At 42.0% G+C, this 27,892-nt stretch overlaps 1 protein-coding gene across 6 annotated transcripts in view; it reads right to left on the bottom strand.

Moving 5' to 3' along the window:
* Positions 1–27,892, bottom strand: part of YLPM1 (YLP motif containing 1) — a 41,235-nt gene extending 13,343 nt beyond the window's left edge. For 3 of the 6 annotated variants that reach the window (XR_006019480.1, XM_042048292.1, XM_042048293.1), the window contains exons 1-17: positions 26,829–27,892; positions 21,327–21,563; positions 20,204–20,398; positions 18,286–19,028; positions 13,816–16,125; positions 10,774–10,879; positions 8,487–8,967; positions 7,213–7,305; positions 6,665–6,839; positions 6,371–6,516; positions 5,824–6,011; positions 5,161–5,223; positions 4,751–4,870; positions 4,295–4,471; positions 3,987–4,070; positions 3,672–3,755; positions 2,133–2,219 (exon numbers count right to left, since the gene is read on the bottom strand). Coding sequence is in view for 5 of the 6 variants with exons in the window: in XM_042048292.1 (XP_041904226.1) it covers positions 2,133–2,219; positions 3,672–3,755; positions 3,987–4,070; positions 4,295–4,471; positions 4,751–4,870; positions 5,161–5,223; positions 5,824–6,011; positions 6,371–6,516; positions 6,665–6,839; positions 7,213–7,305; positions 8,487–8,967; positions 10,774–10,879; positions 13,816–16,125; positions 18,286–19,028; positions 20,204–20,398; positions 21,327–21,563; positions 26,829–27,857 (6,318 nt within the window). In the remaining variant the exon portion in view is untranslated. The remainder of the gene's footprint in view (positions 1–2,132; positions 2,220–3,671; positions 3,756–3,986; positions 4,071–4,294; positions 4,472–4,750; positions 4,871–5,160; positions 5,224–5,823; positions 6,012–6,370; positions 6,517–6,664; positions 6,840–7,212; positions 7,306–8,486; positions 8,968–10,773; positions 10,880–13,815; positions 16,126–18,285; positions 19,029–20,203; positions 20,399–21,326; positions 21,564–26,828) is intronic. The other 3 variants (XM_042048289.1, XM_042048290.1, XM_042048291.1) reach the window with 3 other exon arrangements.

Genomic DNA, 27,892 nt, shown 5'->3' with positions numbered 1-27,892 from the left:
TAATAGAGAGGGAAAAGAACTACTCTAGAAGATTTCAAGAAGAAAATAAACAATCCACGAACCAGTTTTATTACACTAACTTCTTTCCTGATTTATTTATAGGTCGCTTCCACTGTGGTAAAAATATACATGTATTTGTTAATACTACGTGTTACGAAATTAGTGTATTCCAGTAAATTCCAGAGAGCCACACTGCATTTGGTTATGTTCAGCACTGCTCTTACAAAGTCCTTGAATGACCTTTTTGCTATCAAGCATATATCAGTGACTTGAGGTTATCAGATCTCTGGATTTTCTCGTTTTTAATCAAATCTGTAATTAATGCAAACCAAGACAGTTTGTGCTGAAATATTTCCTTGTAACAAATAAATAAATGTCATGTATATACATATATTTATACTTTTAAACCAAGTTGCTCCTTAAAGTTTGCTCAGAAAGTTTACACCACAGCTAAAAGCCTGCATTAAACAAAGTGATGTGTGATACACTGGTGAGAACACTAAGTTAAATGTATCAATAATTCATACCATCAAGCACAGAAAAGCAGGAATTGTCTGAATGCTACAAACAATCCTATGGGAGTTGATAATAGCAAGAACAGTGACTTTGATGGTGTGAAATGGCCTATTGTGTGCTGAATCTATACAATACCCCGGTCCTCAAATAGGATAAGCAAAGATTCAGACTTTATCCTTTGGTACAAGACAGCTGGATTTTTCAAGGGTATCTGCCAGATGGCAGGAGCTTCAGACTTCCCTTTTCCCACAGGATTAAATGCAGCAAAATGAATTGCAGAACCCTTACCAAATGCTCTCAAAAAGGCAAGACATACCAAAGACAGTGTCCTGTTTCACTTTCTGTCTGACATAATTCTCTGAGATTAGCCATCTGACTGAATTCCAGAGATTACATACAGCAGATAATGCTTTGCTCTTTTTCATATCTTGTGAATCTGAACAGAACACATTCTTATATGCAGATTACTTTTAGTTATTTAATAATTTGCATAGTTTTCACCACCAAGCTTTCTCTTTGTCTCAAAGAAAAGGCCTATTGTTATATGTGCTGTACATTAGGACACTCCCCCGAACCCATAAACACATACATACACACAAATTTATGCACAGATGTCTCAAAAGCTAAAGACAACTTTCTCTTTTGGCTATAGCTCATGGAAATGGGACTAGCAGCCATATTCTTGTAACCATGGATGTCTTTGAAATGTTCTAACCACACTTTATGCAGTCTCATACTCTGCACCAAAGAATAATTTAGTAAAAAGAATAAATGAGTCATGTTGAAAAAAACAGACGTTTATTAGAATCCACTTTTCCTAAGCTTTTTTTAGATTCGATATTTCACCTGCTTCCTGACCTGTCACTCCTGAGGAAGAGTAAATTTCCATCAAGGAAAAGCACTTTGCTCAACTCAGACATTTTTGGTTACTTCCTGTTTATTGAACTTTAACTGCTTGGTTGTGGGAACCAAGATTAGAGACATTCAACTCATCAAGCACGGACCAGTTGCAGCTCCAACACATACCAAGAAGTTACAGCAGGAAGCCTTTTGTAGCCTTTAAAATACATACCTAAAAAAGCCAGCCCTCAGGGCAATTCTATAACCTTCATTTATCCAAGAGACTTAATGCCTCACCTTGGAAATACCACCTGACAAACAAAGTCAGTCAACCGTGGCAGAAAAAGCAGTCTTCATAACTGTTGTCATACACTGTGACAGTTGAGGAGAGTTCTTTAGACACGTGAAAGGAAATAAGCTAAATTAATCTTTGCCCATTGTTCCCATCTCTCCACTTAGTGTAATTCTTAGATTATCTGGAAGACAGCACCTATTACGTACTGCAATTTAAAATGACTCTAAGAGGCATGTTACCATGCTCCACTGACAATATTGTTTGTGGCACATACTCACATATTCTTAGAAATAAATTAGGAAGAAATAATATGATTTATCATTAAAGTTCTCCTAGAAATGTTTAAGTAAGAAACTACTAGAAACATGTGTATTAAGATCGCACTGCTAAGAACAGCAGTGGGTTGGCACTTGTAAGACTGAGATTCTCCCTCAGACACATTAATGAACAATTTGTTAGAGATGGCTGATGTGTCTCCTACCAGTTCACTTTCTTCCTCCTCTGCTGTGTCCTTCTTGACTTCTTCTTTCTGGTCTTCAATATTTGCGTCAAAATCCTCCATCTCCACCTGTTCCAAAGCACGTGCACAGACTTAGAAGGCATTGCCTGGCTTTTATTATTTTCTTTTTAACAAAGTAAGTAGAGATGTCCAAATTCAAATAGAAGAGAAAAGAAAGGATTCATCTCTGAAAGCATGATGATGCAATATATATGAATACTGTGTCCATTCTGGCTTTCCTCAGAAGCAGGTTCCCTTCTAGAAACAGAGTGACAAAGAATAATCTTCGCAAAGATTTTCTGGGGAAAAGCAAAAATTTTTCATTCCCTTCCTTCACATGCATTCCTTGTGTTACCAGTATCTGTAACAGCAAGATACTACTCCTGCTACCCACAAACTTGCAATCTCAGAAAAAGTTCTTAAACTTGCCATTTACATATAACTGGAATGTCTCTCTCTGCATAGAACATCTCTACTGAGCCTTTATCTTTTATATATTTTAGAATCAAAGAATAATAGTAACCACAGAGATCAGCATAATAAAATACATGAACGGTTGAAGCCATATATCATCTAATGCCATACTTTCTGGGCTCCACAGCCCTAATGGGGACTCATGCATATACTGTGGAGTACATAAAACCCCCCAAGTATGTACATTTTTTTACATAATTTGCAAAACCTTGTAAACTCCAACCTGCTATTCTCTGAGCCTACTTTAGAGTGGAGCCTTTTGCTGTCCTCTTGAAGACTACTATTTTCCAGTACAAAAAATCTGGAGATTTAATAATAGCCTACTAACATCATGACAAACCACAAAGACCCTCTGTCTACTTAAGCAGTCCACCAGTTTCTATGGCCATCTCAAGAGCTGTTCTGACAGCAACAAGCAGCTATGTCTCATTCACAAAGACCATACAGTTAACACACTAATTTATTCCCAGAGCTCCTGACACAACTGCCAACGAAGAATGCAACAGTAAGTAAGCTGACACACCAAAGATGCATGTCACGGCAAACTGCAAATGAAGTAAAAAGGCAATTGTAACCTTCTGCTACATGTTACTTATCACTTCATTCTCGGCTACATGTCTGTATTTCTCAAAACAAGGACTGAGTTCCAATTTATTTCCTTATCTTACTTTCTTCAACTACTTTTTCAAAATATGATCTAAATAATCCAGTAATCTAGATGAAACTCAGCACTTCTTCCAAGAGTGCAAAGATTCTCTTTAATCTCTTTAATTGGTATTCAACAGTTGCTAAGAGCAAAATGACTTGAACTCTTGCTCAAAGATGCCTAAGTCTGAGCTTCAAAACGGTGATAAAAGGTAACAATGTACCTTCATGTTTGTGGTAATTCATAAGAATAATGGAATACACTTTCCTGACACAGTGATTCTAGCTTTCTACAGTGCCAACTATAACTGCCTTGATGTGATGATATCTTTGTCTGCTTCGTATTTTCAGTATCGTCATATTGAGCTAATTTGTAGTTTTAACAAGCACAGAGATTCTCACCTCTTCGATAGCAGCATCCTGCAACAGAGAACGAATGTCCAAGCGCATCATGTGGCGTGGTGCTGCCTCCCAGTGATCAGACATCTAACAAAACACACACAAAAATGAAGCACCTCTAAAAGTCTAACAGATCCATTGGGGAATATTTGGTTTCTGATTGCTAACAAGATGTATCTGTACTTCGGTAATTTTAATGAATTCCATGAAATAACTACCAGTACTTCTTACAGGAAAAGCATAAGCATTATGTAGTCTATAGTTTTTAAACAACAGCAGGACCAAAAGCACAGTATGACTCCAGATTTATATAGTTACCCTGCTGATATCCTTCAGCTTGCGTCCATGAATATTCCTCTTGGAACACGTCTGGTTATCTGCACTCATTTCAGCTAAGTAGACCTAGAAAGAAAAAAGACAATATTAAATACTATAAATTAATTTTTAGAGCTCTTTTTCTACCTTGTGATACTCTGCAGTTTTAAGTTGTTTACTTTACAAAAGGTAAACTTGTAACTGTACACCACAGCATTTTTCCTGAATGTGGGAGACACCTTCTACTCAAAAGTTTACAAACATCAGCATATGGCTGTTAGCAAGTTCAAATGCTATTTAGGCTCCATTACCTCAAACCCCTTTGTTTTTGCAGCACTCCAAAACTGTTCAAAGTGTCGCACTCTATCATTGATAGCATCAAGGATAATGAAGGGAAAGAAGCCGTCATCCAAGGTCTTTTTGAAAGTTTTGAACATGCTGGTACGATAGGTCTCTTCCATATCAGCCTCATATTCGTACTCCATCACCTTTACCAAGGACAAAAGCATTAAGAAAGAGGACATCTGTAAAATGGCTAATATTCAACATCTGAATGTCACGACCACAAAGTACGCTCGTGTGAGAAAAACACCTTTCAGGTCGGTTTTTAAGAATTTGCTCATACCACCCTAAGTTATATTGGCTTGTTTTGAAAAACAGCCCAGAGACCTCTGCACCCTTCCCAACCCACAGACTGGAATTCTGATTGCCCCTGTTTTTCCAGTGTCTTGTTTCTTTGTCAAGAAAAGCAACAGAATTAAGACTACCTTCTTTTTAACTTTTTTCCCTGTATCTGGGTCTCTCTCCTCTTTCTCCACTTCAGTGATAAAGTAGTCATCCAGGCTGAGCACTCTTGGTGCAGGTCCTCCACATTCTACTTCCTTATCCTGGGAAGAAAGCAAAAAGAAAGCATGTATCTTTGCTGTAAAAATTCCATTCTGCTACACAGGATCTTCAAAATACTTTTGGCCAACATCAGTTCCCTGCTCAATACTCAGAACAAGAAGAGAGTAGTATCCCTCCTGCTTGCTAATAGTGGTGGAGATTCACACACCACATGAAGACATGGAACATGAAGTAACAACAGACTTGAATTCCAGGCAAACAGAAAGCAAACAGCAGAGGAAGCACATGTAAAAGGCAAGCAGCACTACAGAGTGAGTGCCTGTTTACATACCCTGATGAGTTTTGCTACATGTGTCTTTCCGCTGCCAGGTAACCCTCTCATGATGATCACAATCTGAAACAAAGATCATGTAAGAACATACGATACTGTACTACATTTAACAGAATCTCTTTTGCAAAGATTTTCTTCTAGAGAATTATGTGCTGTGAGCTCCCACTTTTGCACATCATCAAGCACTCACTGCCTGTTTTAGAAACCAGGAAAATGGTAGTAGTTCCACAGAATTCAGAATTTTTGATGTTAATCATCTCAGCAGTTTAGGACGCATGTTATAGATCTGGTTCAGTTTCACTTACTTCATGCATTCAACTGAATGAAACTTATCTAAATATTCCATAGCCTAAATTGTGTTCTTTCTTACATAATATAGTACATTTCCCCTGATACATCAAAAACCCAAGTGAAGACCTCAGAAGAGACCAAAATACTGTAATATTACACACTAATTTGCTTTGAGCATTCCCAGGAAGTTTACCTCTCCTGTGGACTCCTAATAGCTATGCTACAACACTCTTAGGCATTTGCAAAGGAACCAAGCTAATTTCCAGAGCTTCCTCAAACGTACACTTGTTCACAACATACTACATCCACCAGCATTTCATCTGAATACACACCTTGTAGAAACCGACTGTAGCTTTCAGAATGTATACTCACCCTCTCTGGCCTGCTATCCCGTCCTGGCGGCTTTAAAATATCATCTACATTTTTAGATTCTGGCTTCCTTTCTACTCGTGGAGCAGGTGGTGGCTGACGAGGCATTGACGGAGCAGAAATAGGAATCCTTTCCTCAGGGTAATTTCTACGATCACCTTCAAATTCCAGTGTTTGGACAGAAGAATTTTCTTAGTTCAGTAAAATAAAAAAATTAAGATGTTCATACCCAGCTGAGCTGATTTAAACAGACCTTCATTATTTTAAGTTAAATTCACAGCTATGTCCTCAAAATAATTAAAATTTCTAATCTTAAGCCTAATGCAATCACAGACAGTTTTTAGCAGAGTATATAACTGTTTCATTCATGATCTCATCACCACTGAGAAACAAAACTAAATGCCACCACCTAAAGAAATTTTCCTGAATTATACATTCTGAACAAACCAATACTGCAAATCAATTAATCTTCTACCAACTGATCTTCACCTCTGCAAGTCCATTACTTTTCATAATATTTCAGCATGACTTCAAGATTGAGAAACTGTACCTCCAAACATGGAAGGCCCATGATCATATGCTGGACGATCTGTCTTTCTTTCATATGATGGCCTTTCAAAACCACCTCGCCTGGAGGACGGATGGTCTTTCTTGTCACGGTAAGACTGAGTTCTTGAAGGTGTAGTAGGAAGAACCCTGCCAAAAGAGTATTTTGTGTATTTCTAGAATTTCCACTACGGAATCCAGAGCAAAAGGAACATGTACCTCACAGGCAAAATGGACAGCCTGATACACAATACAGCCTCAACTGTATTGATTTTAATGGTGTTCCAAAATCATCTACCTATCATCTCGGGGATGCCGCTCTTTTTCAAATCTCTCTCGTTCGTAGTCCACAGAACCACGGTCTCTGTGCAATTCCCGCTCTCTCTTGAAGTCCCGATGATCTGTGTTGGAATTACCTTGACGCTCAAAATAAGGCTCACGATCTCTTTCTCTGTTGTAGCGACCTGGATGCTCTGAAGGGAGAAACCCATGGAAATCCAAACTACTATTTTGGAAAAAAAGGCACAAGCAAGAGTGCAAGAAAAGTATACAGAAATACATGATATGTGAGCTAGGATGGACTTAATCAGACCTTATCTCTTTTCCAAACTGTAACAGACAACCACACTGTGCAATCCTACTTAGAGCTATAAAACTGAATGTTTAAAGTGGCTAAGTTATTGACTGCAGTACTCCTCTTGACAATATAAACTGTTAGTCTTATGGACCTCTGAAGAGGTGGTTCTTGCTTAAACAAGAGTTACCTAGTTTGAACAAGCTTTTAGTGTTTTACAACTTTTCTTAAGAGCTAACTAACTGTTTGAGAGCTAGCCAAACACCTCCTACCTTTTTGAAATGTTTGCCTGTCTGGTAGAGGTTCTGGACGAAGGGTTACCCTCTCCCCATATGGAATCTGTTCCACTTTACTGGTGGTTATATCTGGTTGAAAATAAACAAAACAATAATTAAGGCTTTAAAACACATGTCTTCCATTTTCTTTCCTCTTCATGAAAAGTCATCAGTCAGTGGCATTAAAAGTGACTGGAACAAGCTACCATAATTTCTTTTAATGGATAATGCAAAAAGAGCTTTACATAAATAAACAGCACCATGGTTTTTAAAGGCTGAAGTGGGTTTGTGTGTGTGTAGGTAAACAGCTCCATCTTAATGATGGGACTTCTGCCTTTTCAGGTGAGTTCAGGTAGCACGCAGTGTCAGAAAATTATAAGCATTAAAATGCTCTGAAAGTTTCAATAACTCACAGAACTACTGTAATGTCAAGAACAGTAACTGAAAGTCTCACAACAATGACATTTTTTCTAACAGCTTTTAGTAAAACATCTACTTAATGGAACAGATATGGCTTCCACTCTTGTTTTGGTACTTTAGAGAGAGAAAAAAACACTCTTTAAATGACAATGCACAATTTAAGAACTTCTTTATGCCATGATTTCACTCCTGTTAAAACTTAGATTGAGGGAGATTAATTATATTTAAAAACTAGCATTGAATTTTAGCTTTGATAAGCTCAATACTAAACAGCAGAGCCCTCCATTACTTACATGTTAAAAAACTGTACAGGGTGCATGCCCTTCAGAACTAGACTCTGTCTCCCTCTCTGGCTAGAGGGTACCTAACACCCATTATGAAGTATATAAATAATGCAAACACCAGCCACCTTCTGCTTTAAATCACTAAGTCACACCTAAGAACTGTAACCATCCGAAGTACCTTCTAGCCCAGTTACTTCCATACTCACCTACAAAGGGATTAAGGGAAAGTATCAGTACCAATCTAAATACAACACATCATTTTGTGTTTATTAGAAGCAGCCATGGCTATACACCATTCATGGAATAGCAGCCGTGGAATATACACCATTCACCAACATGAAATAGCTCTTTTGAGAAGCATTAAGAAAAACACTAAGCTCAGGGTCATAACTGGTTAGAGGTTAGAGACTCCTTAAAACTGCACTGCTCAGCATTACATCATTAATGCACACAAGTCTACACATCAACTGCAGAACATGCATACTTTGCATGGCACACTCCTTTAAAAAAGAAGTCAGGAGAACTAATTGGCTCTTTGATACAGATCAAATACACTGTAATACCCACCTCGCCCGTGGCCATAATCCACCGTTTGCTGAATGATGGGTGCTTTAGGAACTGGTGGAATAACTGGAGAAAGGGACACTGGTACAGCTGATGGAATGGAGGTGTGGACAGCAGGTACTTTCACAGGCGAGGAGACAGGCAGAGGCATCACTGACTCCTGTTTACACAACTCGTACTCCATATTTGCACCTTTATCCTCATTTGTGTCCCACAGTCCATGGAAAGAGTCCTCATCCCAGCGTTCCTGTTCCACAGCAGAAGGTGATGGTTTTAAAGATTGACCATGACTTGGGGTTGTAGTTGGAGTAGAAACTGGAGCATGTGGCCTTGTCATAGGTGTAGTAGGCCTTGCCAGTGGGGCACTTGGTCTTGTCACAGGGGTGGGCTGTCTGAACAACACGGGAGGCTTTATAATAACAGCAGGAGAAGGTTTAATAGCTTGGGCTTCTACTGGTGCCTCTGAAGATAGCTGAGAAGAGACCTAGATGCAGAAAGCACTTTTAATGTAGATCTGTAAACTAACCTTCTCTCATCCTCAGTAAGTGCAATGGCAATCAGTAGTCAAATCATACACATTTTCTAGTGCCTCCACCAAGGTGCTACAGGTAGGAGGACTATTTTTAAAAACTGGTGGACTGATTTAATTTCTTGTTTGCTCACTATGTGAAGGCTCAAACACTACTTATTTTCTTCTTCAAAATAACCTTACCAATTTTAGCTCCAGTAGGCCTATCTAAGTTCAAAAGTGTCTACTGTTTTATTCCCAAAGACTCCTGCTGTCTGCAAAAATTCCTGCTGTCTGTGTGAAGGCAGAAAGCCTGAAAGTAGGGCAGCTTGGTGAGATGCAAAAGGATTGATAAGGTCAGTTTCTTTGCCGAAACCACTGGAAAAATTCACAGAGAGCAGAAATACCTGGAAAACCCTTAACAAAATCAGTATCAGAAGAACGTAAGAAAATGGAAGGTCTTGCCTAGTGGAAAAATAAATCAAACCAAATCCTTCGTGAACCAAACATCCACAAGAAACCCCATGAGTTACAAGACTTTTCAGCATCACAGCAGGTGCCAAGTTAGAGGCAGCCTTATTAGCAACATGCAACAAAAATTGCAGAATGGTTGTAGATACAAAGCTGAGCTCTATAATAACAGCTCAAAGTCACAGCAGAAATATCTGGAGGCAGGAATTCCAAGAAAGACAAAAGTTGTTTGAAAACCTCTAGGCAGATGAGTGAAGTAGTCTGAGATACAAAATACTCAAACTGAGTAAAGTAACTTCCTAAAGGTATCAACATACCTGCAGTTCTTGGTAGCAAATCAGTTCCATTATTTTACTTTACAGAAACTGTAAACAAGGAAGAGGTCACCCAGGCAAAAAAAAAAACCTTGCAGTGCCTCATTCACTGCATAACCCTTCTCTGGACAGAGGGACAAAAAAAGCTTGGTCTGGCTAAATGTCAGATGCAGAAGACCTTATGGCTAAGTTCATTGGTACGAGTAACTTTGGGGTTAAGACGTGATGAAGAATAAAGACTTTGCATCAACTCAGATATCTCCTCCAATACACATTTAACAAAACTGTTTGCTCATTCTAGAAAGGACTTATAAACCGAGTTAGCATGACTGCAGAAGATTGGTTGATTTCTGAATTATCAAAAAACCCAAATATAAGCACCTGAGAAGAGTTCCCAGAACTACATAGGAAATTAAGCAGTAGAGGAGTAGTTGCATCACAACAGGATGAAGGTACACAAACATGAGTTTTCATGCACTTCATGATATTCTAGAAGGTAGTAAGAATTCCCAATAAAAACAGCAAACAGAAGGCTAATGCCCATGCTACATTGAAATATCTCAATTTCTGATTGACGTATCCCCAAATTTTTCCAACTTCAAAGAGGAGATAGCTCTTGAAGTAGGAAAAGCAGTGCAAATTGAAATAACTTAAGCAAGGAAAAGCAGAGTCTTCTTGTGACCCTTACATTCCTGGTCTGGAAGAGCTCACCTCTTTTTGTACATTATCCTGCTGCAGTCTAGACTGTTGAACTTCATGTGCCACCATCCCTGATGGGTCATACTCAGAAGACAGGTGGACTGACTGAGCAGAAAAGGCTTTGGAAAATTTGAAGAAACTAAGAAGTTGTTTTGCCTCAACAGAAGATAGCTCAGGTTGTAAGGATTGCTGGGGAGGCATTCCACACTGAAATTTGACCATCAGTGTGTAGAACTGGTTCAACATACACATAAATAGTAATTACTACCAACATGTTATTAATGTAAGATGAATTTACCTGAAAGGCACCTGGTCTTGTGCTTGTGTTCTGTGATCTTGGAGAGTCCTGTGTGGCAATGTCAGGTTTGAACTCCTTCAACTTCTGTAGCTGTTCTTTCTGCTCTCTGCACATGCATCATAAGAAAGTGTTATCAGTCTATAGCTTAAATGAAAAATTAAAGAAATCAATGCTCATAGTGAAAACATATTAACTAGCATCAGAGGCCCAGTCAAAAGAAGAAAAGGACACAGCAGGCTTTCTGCTGCAATTCAGAAATCCCTGTTTCACATCCACCTAACCATGGAGGCATTTAGTGTATTAGCTGCATGGTTTTTGATCACAGGTTTCCTGAGTTACGCAGTTATGCTTTTGTGCTTTGCCAGAATCTCTCCCTTTGAACAGTGTCCTGGGTTGCAGTGTATTCTATTACCATCCCCATCAGCTGTTGAAATCAGGTGGGGCAGTGTTTCCTTGCCTCCTCCCCCCAGACTATCTTTCTGTTAATTGCCCATCATTGTCCTGCTGCCTGACTCAGAGATAACTCCCTCCGGACTATCTTATGTTAATGAGCCTAATCAACACTTTGCCTCATGACTCGTTATCCCATTGTGAGATGCTCCACCCAGAGGGAGGAACCAAGCATCCCATCCTGGATAAAATCTGAGGCTGAACACCAGAGACACCGGCTTCCCACTGGATTTCCAGAGGACAGGAGCTACACAGCCACCATTGGACTTCTTGAGGAAGAGCACTGTTTTACTACAGGATCACTGCTTCAGAGGACTGCAGCCACCATTCTACCAGACTGCTACCACCACCCTGCCTAACAGGGTGTCAGGTTGTACCTTGACTCTGTCAAGGTACAACCTGACAGTTTGACAGTGTTTTCTTTTACCTTTTTTTTTCCCCTTTTCTTTAATTTCCATTAAATTGTTATTCTGACTTAGTGCCTCCCACTGGTTTGTTTTCAAACTAGTACAAACAGTAAAGAGCAAAGCTGGATTTTTAGCTTCCGTCAACACCTTCTGCAAGCAAGAAACCCGTTGGAAATGCATACCTAAGTGCTCTCATTTACTTGCTCTGATTCACGTGGTAACAGGATTGAGGCCAACAAAGCACAAGAGATTCCAATATATAAAAACCAGTGAGTCTAACTTCTTCTTTGGTTTATATATCAAAATGCTATTCAATATACAACCAATGCATAGTCTACAGAGCAGAGACCAGGTTCAGCTGTGAGTACTACAATCACTGGATGACAAAGTTCTAGTGAATATGTTTTCCTTTCCCTTCAGTATTTGTTAGATTTTTTAATCTAGGTTTTTCAACTGCTAATTACTCTGTGTATTGAAGTAGTTTCTAAATAACAACTAAGCATGGGATCCCTCTATAACAAGACATAATAGAAACCACCCTAACTACTAATACATCTGTTCAGTGTTCAGCAGAAGGGGAACTTGGCTCAAAGAAAAGAATCCTCAGTGCTTTGTGAGTACAAAGAGTAAACTGAGCACTACACTAGATCACAAATATAGAACAGTCTGCAGCTGAGAGTATGCTGTTTCACATACAATAAAAGCAAAGCCAGAAGAAGGCTTTACTTTTGGAGATGAAAGCAGTTATGTACAACACTACTGGTATAACTCTTGGCTCAAAAAATCCCCATAAAAATTAATAAGTAATCTCCATAAAGTTGTTCCTACTGTTCAGACTTAGATCACCTGCCTGTAAGAACCTAATGAGAAGTACCAGTGTTAACTAATCTTAAGATTACTCTCATATTCTATTAAAAATCAGTATCATGCTTATATTTCCCCTTACTACTGGCTTAGAAAGATGTAACTACTTTTTACATAAAATGTTTTAGTGCCTATGTTTAAAATATTTCAGCCCTATTAAATAATCTACTCTTGTAGTGATTCCCAAACTACAGTCCTAAGCCTAAGTCCACTGGCTTGCAGCTAGCCAAAATAAACAGCAAAACATATGCCTGGCAACTGAAGCAATGGGAAAGTCAGGAAGCTGAAAATAATCTATTACTCCAAACTTTTAGGAAATACTACTTTATAACACAGATTTCACAGTTACTAACACTGTTGAATTAATCTAATTGCAGTGAATGATTAAACTATTCAGAATAAAAGTTCTCCCTTTTCAAAAAAAAACGTTTTTCTTGCATTTTGGCATGCAACTAAGACCTTCCATATGGGACAGATGCTCAGCAATCTTATGAGTCTGAAAACAAAACAGCCTGAAGAAAAGTGCAAAACATCTCTACCATGAAATGGTTTGGGTTGGAAGGGATGTCAAAAATCATCTAGTTCCACCCCCCTTTCACTAGATTAGGTTGTTCAAAGCCTCATACAGCCCAGCCTCTTCTATTACAAACTTTGTAACAAACATTATTTGTTTGCTTATTGAAGCCTTAGGAAGTCTAGTAGCTGCTTTATAAAAATATGGTCTTGATGAACTCCTGCATTCATATCCTCCTAATTGTTATATCATTCCTTTTATGCTGATTCCCAGAACTTAATATCAACCAAATTTGACACAATGGTTCACTGACAATACTGGGTTTCAAATAAGAAAGCACTGTAAAAAAACCCCAAACAAAAACCCACTTAGATTTTAACTAAAAAGTGAGCAATATCCAAAAAATCTTATAGGTCTTAAGAACCACATTAATGTAGGTCTTGAGGGGTAAGTACTAAGAAGCAATTATCATTAAGCTCATCTGACACCACCAAAAGGACTGAAAAGCAATTATCTACAAGTTAATTTGAGGATAACAAAAAGATTGGTCAGGTGATGGGACAAATCTCATCCTGGTGAGTAACATACAGGGAATGCCATGTTCATGGCAAAAGGGACAATCATCTATTTAAGAAAAAAAAAATACCCATCTATGAAAGCTGTGATAAAGGTACTCCAAGTAACTTCTTCCACATGAGCTCCTACTACCATGCTGTGGGTGAAAGAAATGAAGCCATTACTGTGTTGATTCAAATGGATCCCACAGAATGGGATTCCTATTCAAAATCACAGAACCAGGCAACTCACCGAAGCATTTTGAGCTCCTGGGCAGCCTTCAGAATTATCTCATGCTGTCTTTGGCTTAGGACCATCACTCCTCCCAAGGACTGATCGGAGTCCAGGTTTGAATCTGCTCCCAGCATATCAGAGGAATGTGAAGGTGGAGGAAGGGATGAATCTGAGCGATCGTCCAAAGACCGCAGTCTCTCTCCATCATCTGGATACCACCTATCTGACAACCGTTCCCTCTCCCAGTCAGTCCTTTCAGGAAGGTAGTCTTGCTTCTCCCGCCATGTGTCGTATCTCTCTGGATACTCTCGAATCCTAAGCTCCCCCCTGTCTCGGAGATCTCTGTCATAATGATCTCTGTTCCTATCATCCCTCCACCTATCTTCACGATACCTGTCCAGAGGTGGAAGGGGTGGTAATGGTGGTAAAGGGGGGATATCCAGGTCACGATTCCCCATTTCTCTGTCATCCATAGGTCTCATGTCCCAGTCTCTATCCCATTCTCTGTCTAAATCTTGATCATAAATATCTGAGGATCTTCCAGTTCTATCAAGATCCCTCTCTAGTTCCCTTTCTCTTGGCCTTTTCCAATCATCCCACCACGAATCTCGTCTGTCGTGATCAGATGATAAAGGAGGTAGTGGTGGTAGGGGAGATAATGGAGGCATTGAATGGTGGGATTGCAACCTGTCATCTCTGTCATATGCATCTACAGAATCATCATGATAATCAGAGTTGTGATCTCTCCAGTATTGTTCTCTTTCCCAGTCATCCACCTGCTCATGCTCCAAAGATGGGTCATCTTGACTATCTAAAGGAAATTCCTCCTGCATCGTATCATCTTCATGACCCCAAGAACTCCTGAATGTTTCATCTCGATGGTACGGAGGCAGTTTGTCAGGGTCATCTCCTAGGTGAATGGGTTTACCCATATTGCCTGTTTCAGATCTTCCTGCTTCCCTCTCATGGCTATCTCCCCTCCTGATGGGACACCTCTCGCGGCTACCTGCTCGCCTGACCAGGTCCCTCTCCCGGCTACCTGCCCGCCTCATGGGGACCCTCTCCCGGCTACCTGCCCGCCTGACGGGGACCCTCTCGCGGCTACCTGCCCGCCGCATGGGCTCCCTCTCTCGGCTACCTGCCCCTCGCATGGGCTCTCTTTCCCGGCTACAGGCCCGTCTGACAGGGCCTCTCTCCCGGCTTCCAGCCCGTCCCCTGTCCCAGCTGCCTGTCCGTCCAGGTAGCTCTCTGTCTCGGTTAGAGAATACTCTCTCATGGCTATCTGACCGTCCACCCAGTCCCCTCTCTCGGTTGCCTGACTGTCCATCTGGCACCCTCTCCCTGCTGCCTGACCGTCTATCTGACATCCTCTCCCTGCTGCCTGCTCTCCTGAACATTCCCCTGCCACGGATGGATGCCTGCCTAGCCTGCCCTCTGCCTCTGTATACATATCCTCTACCACGGCCATCGTCCATCCTGCCCATTCCCCGGCCATGGCCATCATCCATCCTGCCCATTCCCCAACCACCATCCATCCTTCCCATTCCCCGGCCACCATCCATCCTTCCCATCCCCCTGCCACGGCCCATTCCCCAGCCGCGGCCATCCCCCTGCCCTCTGCCACGGCCCCTTCCTCTGCTTCCGGGTCCCTTTCCTCTATCTTCATGCATAAATGGCCCTTTTCCTCTGCTTTCCGGTCCAGGTAGGCCCTGGGTGCTATCTGAAGCACTCAACTGGCCATCTGGTGAATCCAAATCCTGATTTCCTGTTACAGGGGTTACTGTATTCTGGTTCTGAATAGGGGGGGTGGGTGCCTTAGACTCGTCTACTTGCTGGTTGGGATCACGTGAACTCCATGTCCACTTTTTAGGAGGGTCTGAACTAGGTTCTTTGACTTCAGGTTTGGATGCTTCCTGTTGAATGTCTGTCAGGTCCTCACTTGGCTCAGTGGGACCTGCACTCTGTGCGTCGGGAGCAGACTCTGTTCTGCTTACAGACTGCTGATCGCCAGCTGTGTCTGTGAAAGGCTCTTTGCTTTCTGACTGCGAGTCTGTCTGTGCCTGCTGCTGCTGCTGTCCCAAATGAGGCCTGGGCCCCATCCACCGTGGACCACTAGGTCGGGAACCGTGTCCCTGTGATGCATTTGTTGTATAAAATTGTCCTGCTGGTCCTCGTGGGATAGAGCCCCATCTACTTGAAGACTGTCCATCTGTATTCTGTCGGTCAAAACGTGACCTGTATCCTTCTGAGCGCTGGGAGTCAAAACGAGGTCCTCTCTGTCTTGAGCCTTCGAATTTGTCATATCCTCTTCCTCGAGGTCCATCAAATCTACAGATGACACAACAGAAATTTTATTCAAATGAACATGTCATATTAAAATCCTATAGATTAATTTTACACAAAATAGAGAACCCATGTCTAAAATCAAGTTGCTTGGGTATTTGGGATTCACAGTTGTACATCACTGGATGAGTCAGGAAGGCCAAATCATGGCTGAAGCTGAACTTTGCAAAGGATGCAAAGAGTTCCAGGAAGGGCTTCTACAGATAGGTCAAAGAAAGTGTACCCCTTGTACAAACACGACCGGCAAACTGGTAACGATGCATGAGGAAAAGACTCAGATACTCAACAACTTTTCTGCCTCAGTCTTCACTGACAACCCTTTGCCCCTTGAGTGGATGGAGTGCAAGACAGGGACTAGGGGTGCAAAGTCACTCCCACGGTAAGAGAAAATAAGGCTCATGATGACCTGAAGAACCTGAATATATGTAAGTCTCTGGGACCTGATAAGATACATCCCAGAATACTCAGGGAATTTGCTACCGTACTTGCCAAGCCACTCTCTGTGATATCTGGAAAATGGTGACAGTCATGTGAAGTACCTGGGGACTGGGAAAAGGAAAACACTCTACCCCTTTTAAAAAAGGGTAGAAAGAAGGACCCTGGAAACTACTGACCTGTGAGTCTCATCTCTGTGCCTGGCAAGATCATCCCAGGAGCTATGCTAAGGCACATGGAGGACAGGGAGGTCATTGGAGACAACCAGCATGGCTTCATCAAGGGCAAATCCTGCCTGACCAACCCAGTGGCCTTCAATGATGGAGTGACTAGTGGATAAAGGAAGAGCTGTGGCTGTCATCTAGCTGGACTTCTTTACGGCCTTTGACACGGACCCCCACAACATCCTTCTCTCTAAACTGGAGAGATACGGATTTGATGGATGGGAGTATTTGGTGGCTGAGGAATTGGCTGGATGGTCATATCTAGAGGGTAGTGGACAATGGCTCAATGTTCAGATGGAGATCAGTGACAAGTGGTGTCCCTCAGACTGGGATGAGCACTGTTTCATATCTTCATCAATGATATAGACAGTGGCATTGAGTGCACCTTCAGCAAGTTTGCAGATGACACCAAGCTGAGTGGTGTGGGAGACATGCCTGATGGACAGGACGCCATCTAAATGGACCTGGAAAAGTCTGAGAAGTAGGCCCATGGGAACTTCATGTGGCCAAGTACAAGGTCCTGCACCTGGGTCAGGGCAGCCCCTGGTTTCACCACAGGCTGGGCAATGATGGGATCAAGAGCAGCCCTGCCAAGAAGGACTTGGGGGTGCTGGTGGATGAAAAGCTGGACATGAACAAAAATGTCTGCTCACAGCCCAGAAAGACAACTGCACCCTGTGCCTATCATCGCATATCACTGAACTCTAAACTAACACACATAAAAGACATGCACTAGCAAGTCATGGAAACAATCTGTTCAGAACCGTACATCCAACAAATCCCCAGGAACAGAAACAACACTTTTTTGAAACTATCAGGAAGTAGAAAATGATTCATTTATATAAAGCTCATGTACTTTGCCAGCAATTCATAAATTATTATTCATTATTGACCACTTTGGAAGAAAAGAGAAGGGAAATAACCATGAAGATATTATTGTAAAGTCTAGCAGAGTATGCAAGAATAGAAACAATTGAACGGAACACCATTATCCTTTGATTCAGCAGACACCACACCAACCCATCTCGAACTAATGACCAGACAGAACAGATGTCGCTTTTGCAACCTGATACCATGTATTAAAGAAAAACATTCAAAAAACAAGATCTTGGATTAAATCATATAGCAGGTATAAAATCAGCAAAGACATATCAAATATTTACAACAGTTTTCCTATTTTCAAAGGAGGAGGATTGTGTCTCTGCGAATGAAAAGGGGGCAGCATCCCCAAGCACTCTACCAAAAAAAAAAATGCAATCTACCCTAGATTATGCTCAGGTCAAAGACATCTAGATATCCTTGCTTTAAAAATATAAATACAGAGAGCATGGTGTACATATATTAAAAAACAAAACCTCCACTGAACAAGTACACACTTAACACAACCTCAAAAACATCTGAGAATAAGATATATGTTTAATTTCTTAATAAATCACTGGAAATCTTGTAGCCTGGAACACCTATCAATCAACAAAAACATTCTTACCTAGGGCCTCTAGGGCCTTCAAAACGCACTGATCTGGGAGGATCTGGAAGCAATCCACCCGACCTCACTGGTTTATCCTGCACAATAGGTGTGTGTGTCGAAGATACCGCAGAAGTGCCTTTCAGTTCCCCACACTGTTGTTCAGATGAAATAGACACAGTTTGTTTACTAAGATGAACTTGAGACTTTCCATGATCTGATGAGCCAAAGGACGAACCTACTTGAGAATGATAAGGTGAATAGCTAGTTGAACTAGCTATTTTTGATGCATAGGTACCAGGGGTGGGAAGGAGAGCTGGCCTTGGTGTTTCAGTAGCTTGACTGCTTTGAGAACTGGATCCTGAAGGGACAGAGGAATTGGATAACTGAGAAAGAGAAGGGAGAGGCGGGGGGACCACTGGAGGTGTAGTTGAAGGTAAAGTTGGAGGCATAATAGGAATGCCACCTTGACCAGTTTGGGAATATGGAATAAATGGAGGTGGCAGTGAAACATTTGCAGGGTATTGATTCTTCAGATTTTGGAGTGAGGTCACTTTTTCCTGCAGATGGGACTGAGTGACCTTCATCTGCTCATCCCATGCTTTCCACTGTTTCTCATACTCTTGAAGCTGGTCTTTGTGAGGATAGGTTTGAAGCTGATGCTGCCACTGTTGGTTCATTGATCGCTCCCAGTCTTTATGAAGCTGCTGGAACTGTTTTTGCTGTGCCTCATAATGTCGCAGCTGCATGTCCACAGACATTGTCTGCAATGAGATGACAAGAACAGGTTCAAAGTACCTTAGATAGTCAGTTACTCTCAAAGCAACGTATTTCAGGATCACTTGTAATATCACAATTTCCGATGATTTGGCCGCAAGCTTGAGGAAGAACTACACCAAAACAAAAGCAAACACCAACAGTGACATCTCAAGACATTGTGAAAATTTTCACATTTTATGAGTAGATACTATATATAATTATAGGAGACTTCAACAGGACAGATGAAGAAACCTATAATCTGTATAAACTGTATTATTATTGGATCCTAACAATGGCTAAATCTGAAATCAATCTTCACATGTATACACTATGTGACTTCTCAAGGTTTCAGTTTTTGCTATTAACCTGCTCAGAATTGCCTCAGCTGCCTGCAATTACTTTTCTCTAAGCCTTTGTCAGATCTTCTTTTTTGCCCAATGAAGCTTCTTTCAAGGAGTTCTGTCTTTCATTACACGTAGATATCGTAATATTCATGGCTTGATCTGCCTGAGATTTTTACGGTTTACCTGAAGAGGTTTTTTTTTAAAAAAAGAAGACAGCCCAAATTACAAAGAAATGTTTAATGTACCAACTCTACCAACCCACTAAAAGCTCATTCAACTCTCTAATGCAGTAACCAACTTCTACTTAAAAGGTTAAAGATTACAACATTGGTTGCAACTGATTATTTGAGTTAAAAATAATGTGAGATAGTGATTTTCTTAATTACATTTACTGCCTATTTTTGGCATTTATATTTATCATTGTACATATTTATTCTTGTAAAAAAGAGCAGCTTTCAAATTACTCTGTGCAATCATCTGTTTACCTGACCTTTCTGAATTGTTTCTCCAGTAGTAAAACATTCAAAGCTGAGTAAATTCAATATTGTGTTCAGCTTTGCTCCTGTATCACCCAGGAACGTCTGAAAAATCTTACAAGAAGTGTAAAGTCTTGTATTTCTCATCCTACTGAAGCTTCATCGCCATCTGTCAAGGCTGCTTTCATTCTGAAGTTGAGTGACAGTAGGGAAAGTGGATATAAACTTCTACCCAAGCAGAAAAAGTAGCTAGACAAATGAGCCAACTATCACAAATTATTCAGCTACGTATTTTTCAGCAGACCATGAGTGCTGGGTCACCCAGGATGCATATCAAACACCACCTCCTTAGTGTCTCACCTCTAAGTGTGGAGGCTGTTGCATGATCTGTTGATACTGCTGTACTATCTGCTGCAACTGAGCATGCTTCTGCATTATTCTCTGATATTGAAATCCAACCCGGTGATGGGGGTGCTGCTGCCATTGAGCTGCTGCCGCTTGCAATTGCTGCAACCTCAAATCCTCCTCAGGGTCACCAGGAGGTTCAATATTGAGCTACAGAAAAAGGCAAATACTATAAATAAAGGAAAGTTGCTTCAGTCAGAAAAAAACTACACTTGGTGACTACACATTTTACAGGAACTTTTTCACTGTTCCTTACTTTATCACCCCATTTCAGTGTTCCAGCCACCCACAGCTTCTGGAAAGCTGATTTTTATGTCATCTTTTCTTAATGTGAACAGCCTAATCTAAAGGTTAGGCTGATGACAATTAGGTTATTCATACATACAGAAACTACCTACAGGAAAGAGATTAATGAAAATCTGTTACCTGTTGCTAGCAGGAAATGTAATGAGGAACAATGGTTTTTCATGATGAGGTAAAGTGACTCCAAGTGCATTATTTTTGCCACTTTGTAGGAATCTGCATGCTGCAAGTTAAAGTGGAGCACCCTACCTGCAGGGTAATGCACTACCCTACAGTAATCTGTTCAAACATCAATCATGACCTCCATCTATTATACAGTAACTATTACTGAGCATGCTGACAAAAAATATTCAGTGCAAAATTCTTGGCTTTCAGACCAAGTTAAAACACACAGAGAGAAGGGGAGCCAGAACTCACAAACTGCCAGAGAGAAATTAAGAAATAGTTTCTTAAACATAACATTCCTCATCTACTGAGTACCTGATTTTGCATTTCAACATCATGAGGTGTTCTCACAGACAAAGATGACAATGTTGTGGAAGGTGCGGGGGAGTCAGCTCAGACTCGCCTGGTGCATGTGTGGGTGAATACGTAATTCTATATACAAGAAGGGTATTTTCTAATTGGTGCGGCTTTAGCAAATTTTTTTTTAAGACCACTTCACAACATTAAGTTATTGTTACAAAGTATACACGAGAATTTGATGGCATTAATTTTCCTCCGGTTGTGGCTCGTCTAGGATACAAATGGAGCGGCATCACTTTCCAAAGCCTACCTTAGTTTCAGTGGATGTAAGAGAAGACTCGTCTTCTTTGGATGTTGGAGGCAGGGATTCATTAAGAGAAGGAGGTTCAGACTGCTGAGTTGAAGCACTCATTTTCCCTTCTTCAGGCTTTGCTCTCTGCTCATCTGTCACTACTGGACTTTTCATCTGCTGCTGTCCCTGAGCATGGGCTTTTGCCCTTTGCTGCAGGCTAAGCAGGTGCTGCTGGTACCAGTATTGCTGCTGTTCCTGTAACAGACATATATTTTCTAAGACAGTTTCCACAAAAAAAACAATAGAAAATAATTAATGATACTCACTAGAATCATACTGTAGAAAAGTTTTTAAAACTGTTTTGAGGAAAAACTCACTTCTTCAGCAACAGTACTGCAACGGATGTCAGAAGATCAGACCAAAATTCAGAAACCACTATGTGATGCACACAACCCACAGCAGAATTTATTTTTTACCCCAACAAGCTTACTATTCTCTAACTACAGTTAGCAAACTGTTAGTACTGTTAGTACTGTTAGCAAACAGTACTAACAAAAATCTGGTGCACAGGCAATAATAAGCAAAATTACTACACATGCTATAACTACCATATTCATTGTTTTTAGAGCTTTTTATATCTAAGAACTACAGGTACTTTTATGAGACTAAGGTAGATAAAATGAAGGGAAGATGGCAGACAGGAGTAAGAGAGCAGTAAAGAGAAAAAGGAGGAAATGTATAGAAGAGATGAAGAGGATGAATAGAGAACACAGACATCAAGTAGACTGAAAATGATGGCTGAAAAATTGTGGTGAAAATGTTTGAATAAAGCTATGGAAAATAAAAAGAACAATCAGAACCAGTATATAGTGAGGATTACGTATCATCTGAATTCTTATTAATCCTGATTCATTCAATAGCTGAAGAGGAAAGTGGATATGGTTGCACCCAAAAAAATTACCCATTTAAGAAATAATAAGCTTTCCATTTTAAATATTTCAGGGTAGAACTAAGAGAACTCAAGGCAGATGACAGAAGCTTCAAAAAGTAAGCTGCCACTAACATAAAAAACAAAAGACTAAAGATAAGTATCTCTACACTTAAGTAGCAGTGTCTTAAAGAGACCTGAGTAAGAAACCAACAGTTCTGTATATCTTCCAATATGAGAAATACCAGGCATCAAATGAATGGAAAGACAGATGTGGGAGGCTGCTCTTCACCTGACATGGTCTTGTGCCACCGAAGTCCCTGCTAGAGACCTCTCCAATGGCTAAAAGTTTGTGGATTCAAGACACAGCTCAGAAAAATCTACATATTTTAAAAATAAATGCACCATTTACAGCTAAGACAGCTTCTGTATCTTAGGAAAGTATTGCTATACCCTTGATTTTTAAGTTGTTCTCTTAGCATCTGCTTTTAGTCACTGTCAAAGATAGAATGATAAAATACTGTACTTTTTGGTCGAACCTAGTGCAACCATTCTTGTGCTCTCAACTCCATCACCTCTGAGAATCTGTGACTGATCTCCATCTTTTATACCTTTTGGTCTTCCTTTCCATCCAACCATGCACAGTTAAGAAAAAACACCTATATAAAGCCCAGTCAGAAACAGAAAAGAATCCAAAAGATGCAGGCATTTCAAAACAAAAGTGTGACAATATCAAAGCAGAAAGTGCTGTCTGATGAGATTTCTCAAAAGTGAGTCTGCCCATCTTAAACAAGTTTAAAAGAAGTGTAACTTTCTGCTAGAAACCTACCTCGTGCTCAGATCAGGAATGATGTTTTCTCTTGGTAGGAAACACAAACATGGAGTTGTATTTTTAAAAAAATACTTCTGTAACTTGGAAATGAGGTAAATGAAACGAGAGACTATGCTTCACAGACCTTAAACTGATCGTGCAATTATTCCTGCCATAAATCTTTTTAACAAGAATATGTCTCAGAAGAGCTGCCATACCTTTGGGTGGAAGATGTGCATTTACATTGCAGTGTGGACTCTGTTAGAAACCTTCAACGACATGTTGAAATAAGTGCAACTCAAGGGAGGAGCATACTTTCCCAGCTGTACAAAACCTGATTCAATTATCCATCTCAAAAGGCACTATAAGGTGATTTGCCATTGTGGTACTAGGTGCTATGATGGGTGACCACATGTTCTACTGCCACAAAATTGTTGTCTCCACAGATCCATTTTGTTTCCTCCTCATTCCACCAGCTGGACAAAGGGCTAAAACTCATAATATGATATGGGCTTCCCAGAGCTATGATAATATTATTATTTTCAGCAGATGAGTCAGTGATACCTATTCCTGTGCTATCTGAAAAGCATGAGAAAAGCAGAAGGGTAGATTTTTACAGCTTAGTTGGAGCAAAACAGAAGTGCTAGTGTAGAAAATTTTTCATGATGAAGAGTTTAGTTATTTGAGTGCTTATTTCCTCACAATGACTTGTCATTCAACTGGACTTGTCATTCTTCAAGTTCAATTATAATCCTTAAGCCCAAGGAAAACACCAGCATCAACACAGGCCTTTTTCCATCTTTGGCTGACCAAGAGATCCTGTTGCATTTTACAGGAACACTGAAACCAGCACTACCAGCTCCTGACCACAGGCCATACCACCAATGTTAATGCAAAGTCCACACCAAAAGACTACTCCAAAGTTAATATAGGCGACTCTAGACCATACCATAATACCTATTTTGGGGGACACTAGGTCCTTCCCAGGTGAAGATTACACAAGAATGGTTTAGCACCCTCTATAAAACAAAAGGGCTGTTTTAAAGAGTGAAGCAGTCTGCTAAATGGTGAGGTGGTAAAGCTAAGGCAGCTTTAACAGATGTAGATAAATGCATATTTATGGGTACAGATGTACCCACACATACTTGGAGTAGGAAGGGCATTGCCAGCAGGTTGAGGGAGGTGATCCTGCCCTTCTACTCAGCGTTGGTAAGGTCACATCTGGAGTGCTGTGTCCAGTTCTGGGCTCCTCAGTACAAGAGAGACTTGGAACTCCTGGAACAGGACATGAAGATGCCAAGGGAGTGGAACACCTCTCTCTAATAAGAAAAGGCTGAGGGAGCTGGGCCTGTTCAGCCTTGAGAAGAGACAACTGAGTGGGGACCTTGTCAATGCATACAAGTATCTGAAGGGAGGGTGCCAAGAGGAAGGATCCAGGCTTTTCTTGGTGGTGCCAAAGAACAGGACAAGGGGCAATGGGCAGAAACTGATGCACAGGAAGTTTCACCTGAATATGAGAAAGAACTTTTTTACCATGCAGGGGACTGAGCACTGTAACAGACTGCCCAGAGAGACTGGGGAGTCTCCCTCACTGAAGATATTCAAGAACTGTTTGGAATACACAATCCTGTGCCATGTGCTCTAGGACGACCCTGCTTGAGCAGGGAGGTTGAACCAGATGGACCGCCTGTGGTCCCTTCCAACCTTGCCCATTCTGTGACACTGGAAAAAAATAGCAGCACACATTACCCAAGTATCAGATGGAACATTAAGGGAATACCATAGTTATTTTAACTGGACTTGACAAGAATCCAGCAACTTAATCCAACCATACACCTATGGAAGAAACTATGTTAAACTCTCGATACTGTCAAGACGAAGAACAGTATCTTAGACAGCAAAGGAAAATAGTAAAACACCAACTCAGGGCAAATTGCGTAATATTTTCTGAATTAAGAGAAAAACACTGATGTATTTGTCTGCAGCCACTGTTACTGTGGGATGAGAATAGAAAGAACTGCTTTCAATTGCCAGTTTAAACAATGGCTTAATAGGATACTACAAATGACAAATTACTGTTTCTTTACTCGTCTTTTCAGATTACTAACATGAAAGCATCACGACGCTTAGCTTTTCCTATTCCTACTGTTACTCCAAATTGTGTCTCATTTTACAGCCTAAGATAGCCAAAATCGTATCAATCTATCATTACAAATTTATGACCAGAAAAGTATCATATTCCTTTTGAATTAACACTGAAATGTGAATGAGAGCAAACAAACTACTCAAGACAGCAGCTATTTATATATACACTCATAAACCAGACAATGTAAACTTCAACAGTATTCTGCTGCTTCCACGTGCACACCACAATAATGCATTGCTTGCAACTCTTCTGGAGAGTGTTTACTGTTTTATTACTGAGCTCAATAATTTAAGAAGTCAGTAAGCTGCCTCAATACCAAATTAATACCACTTTCTATGTGTGACTTTTTGAGGTTTTGGTTTTGTCATTAAAAAATTAAGTCTTGTTGTTATCACTGTAAAAGATTAATTAGTACTGTCCAAAACCTTCATAAAATTAAGTGAAATGAACTGAAAGCACTACTTTGCCAGGCAGTAATTAGTAATATGGTAGAAATGTAAAAGTGAAATTTACATAGATACAATTAAAAGGTGTCCCAGCAATTAGCAAATTTAAAGTGTCAGTGACTTCTATATGACACAACAGGATTTCTGCAAACCTAGCTTCAAATCAGAATCCTAAGATCAATCTGCTGTAAAAATAGATTTAAATAAAGAAATCTTAAAGCATGCACTTCAATTTTCTTCTTGCAGGTGAATCTCAATAAAATAGCTCTAAACCCATGCAAAAGCCTCAGTGAATCTGCCTGACCCATGTACACAGCTGCGGGCCTCAACACATGTGCCTTGCTGTGCATGCTTAACCCTAAGTCTAGATTGTCCCTGACAATGCAGATGAATGGTTCCACCAGTTCACTGGAACTGGTCTCATTTAGGTGAAGCGTGCAAACATTTTGCAGGTATTTTGGCCTTAGTGTACACATAAAAAAACCCACAACAATAATAATTTTTCACCTCAAGGCATTTCAGAACATTTCCCTCCAATGCCCTATGCAATTTTATACTGGAAGATCAAGCACATGTAGTACAAAATGTAGATATAAGTCTAAGTAGAGAGCAAGTATGTACTGCAACAAAAACATTTTTGCAGCTTTAACTGTGTGTGATAAGATTAAAAGAGTCACAACTCTACACTGATCAGGCAGACAACTGCAACTCAATCCCTTAAGAAAACTAAATAAAGAAATGACTGAAGACAAGTGACACTCATCCTGCAATGTGCAACAAGCAAACAGACTGCAGCATCTCCCAACAGGCCAGACAAAGCCAACGGGGGTTAGGTGCCAGGTTGCTCACATGCTGTACTTTGGAATACATTCTCCAGAGACCAACACACGCTCCAGAAAATTAAAGTCAGCCAGGATTTACACTTTTCCCTAAACAATTTTTCTCTAGAAATGACAATTCGTTACATCCCTACCACCACCACTGGATAAATCAGCATTTATGAAGCTTCCCCTGAGCTGTGCCATTACCAGACTTCCACGGGTTGCATCCAAATCCTTTCAATATTCTGCAAATACGGTGTGTTTATTAACTGCCCTTGCTCGGGGACCTTTGCAACACCCCGTACCTGCCAGCGGCTCATCGCCACCCCTGCCCTGGCGACTGCCCGCTGCCAGCCGGGCCGCCTTACCTGGGGAGTCATGGTGGAGGGGTCCGGCTGCTCCGTGCCACCGCCCTCCTTGGCGGCACCTTGCGCGGCCTCCGGCTGGGCAGCGGCTGGTGGGGGCAAAGACGGCTGGGGTGGGGGGAAATGAGCCTGCGATGGCTTGACCGGGGGTGGGATGGAGGGGGCCAGGGCGGGCTGCGAAGGAGAGGCCTGGGAAGAGAGCAGGTAGGGCTGGGGGTGTGCCATGTAGCCCTGGGCAGGAGGCGGCAGGTAGGGCTGGGAGGCGGTGGCCGGCGGGGGCTCCAGGTAGGAGGGTGGGGGCTCGGAAAAGGAGGGGGGCGGCTGGGAGGGCTGCGCCCGGGGCAGGTAGGGCTGGAGCGGCGGGGACTGGGCTGGGGGTGGCTGGGCGGGGGGCAGGTAAGGCTCGCCCTGGGGGGGCGGCAGGTAGGGCTGGGCAGGGGGCAGGTAGGGCTGGGCGGCGGGCTGCGGGGACTGCGGCGGCGAGGACAGCTCCATGTCCATGGGCACCGCCTCGGCGGGCACCGGCTCGCCCCAGTCGCCGTGCCCGCCCGGCGGCTCCTGCCCGTCGCGGTCCCGGGCCGCGGGGGGCGGCTTGCGGTGCGGCGGCTCGCGGTGGGCGTACTGCTTCTGGTAGCTGCGGACCGGCGGCGGCACCGGCGGCACGGGCGGCTGCTGCTGCCAGTCGGTGAAGGAACTGGGCAGCGGCGGCGGCGGCAGCCCCGGCGGGGGCGGCCCCGGCGGCGGCGGCGGCCCCAGGAGTACAGACTGCAGCTGCTTCTGATGCATCTGCTGGAGCTGTTGCAGCTGGGCCAGGTGCTGCTCCTGCAGGCTCAGGAACCCCGAGGAACCGGCGGGCGGCGGGGCGGCGGCGGGGGGCGCGGGCCCTGGCGGCGGGTAGCTGGGAAGCGGCATCGGCGGAACGGCGGGAGGCGGCACGCTGGGGGGCGGGATGGGTAGCGGCGGGGGCGGGATGGAGGTGGGGGGCGGCGGGTAGTGCCCAGCCGCCCCGTACAAGCCCCAGGCCGGGTACATGGCGGAACGCGGAGCGGACACAGGCCGCGGCGGCG

Source organism: Corvus kubaryi, unplaced genomic scaffold, assembly GCF_017639235.1.
Source record: "Corvus kubaryi isolate FWS band 111438036 unplaced genomic scaffold, C.kubaryi_AGA036_p1.0 66, whole genome shotgun sequence".
Lineage (NCBI taxonomy): Eukaryota > Metazoa > Chordata > Aves > Passeriformes > Corvidae > Corvus > Corvus kubaryi.
The sequence above is the reverse complement of the archived record's forward strand: the minus strand, read 5'-3'. Positions and strand labels throughout refer to the sequence as shown.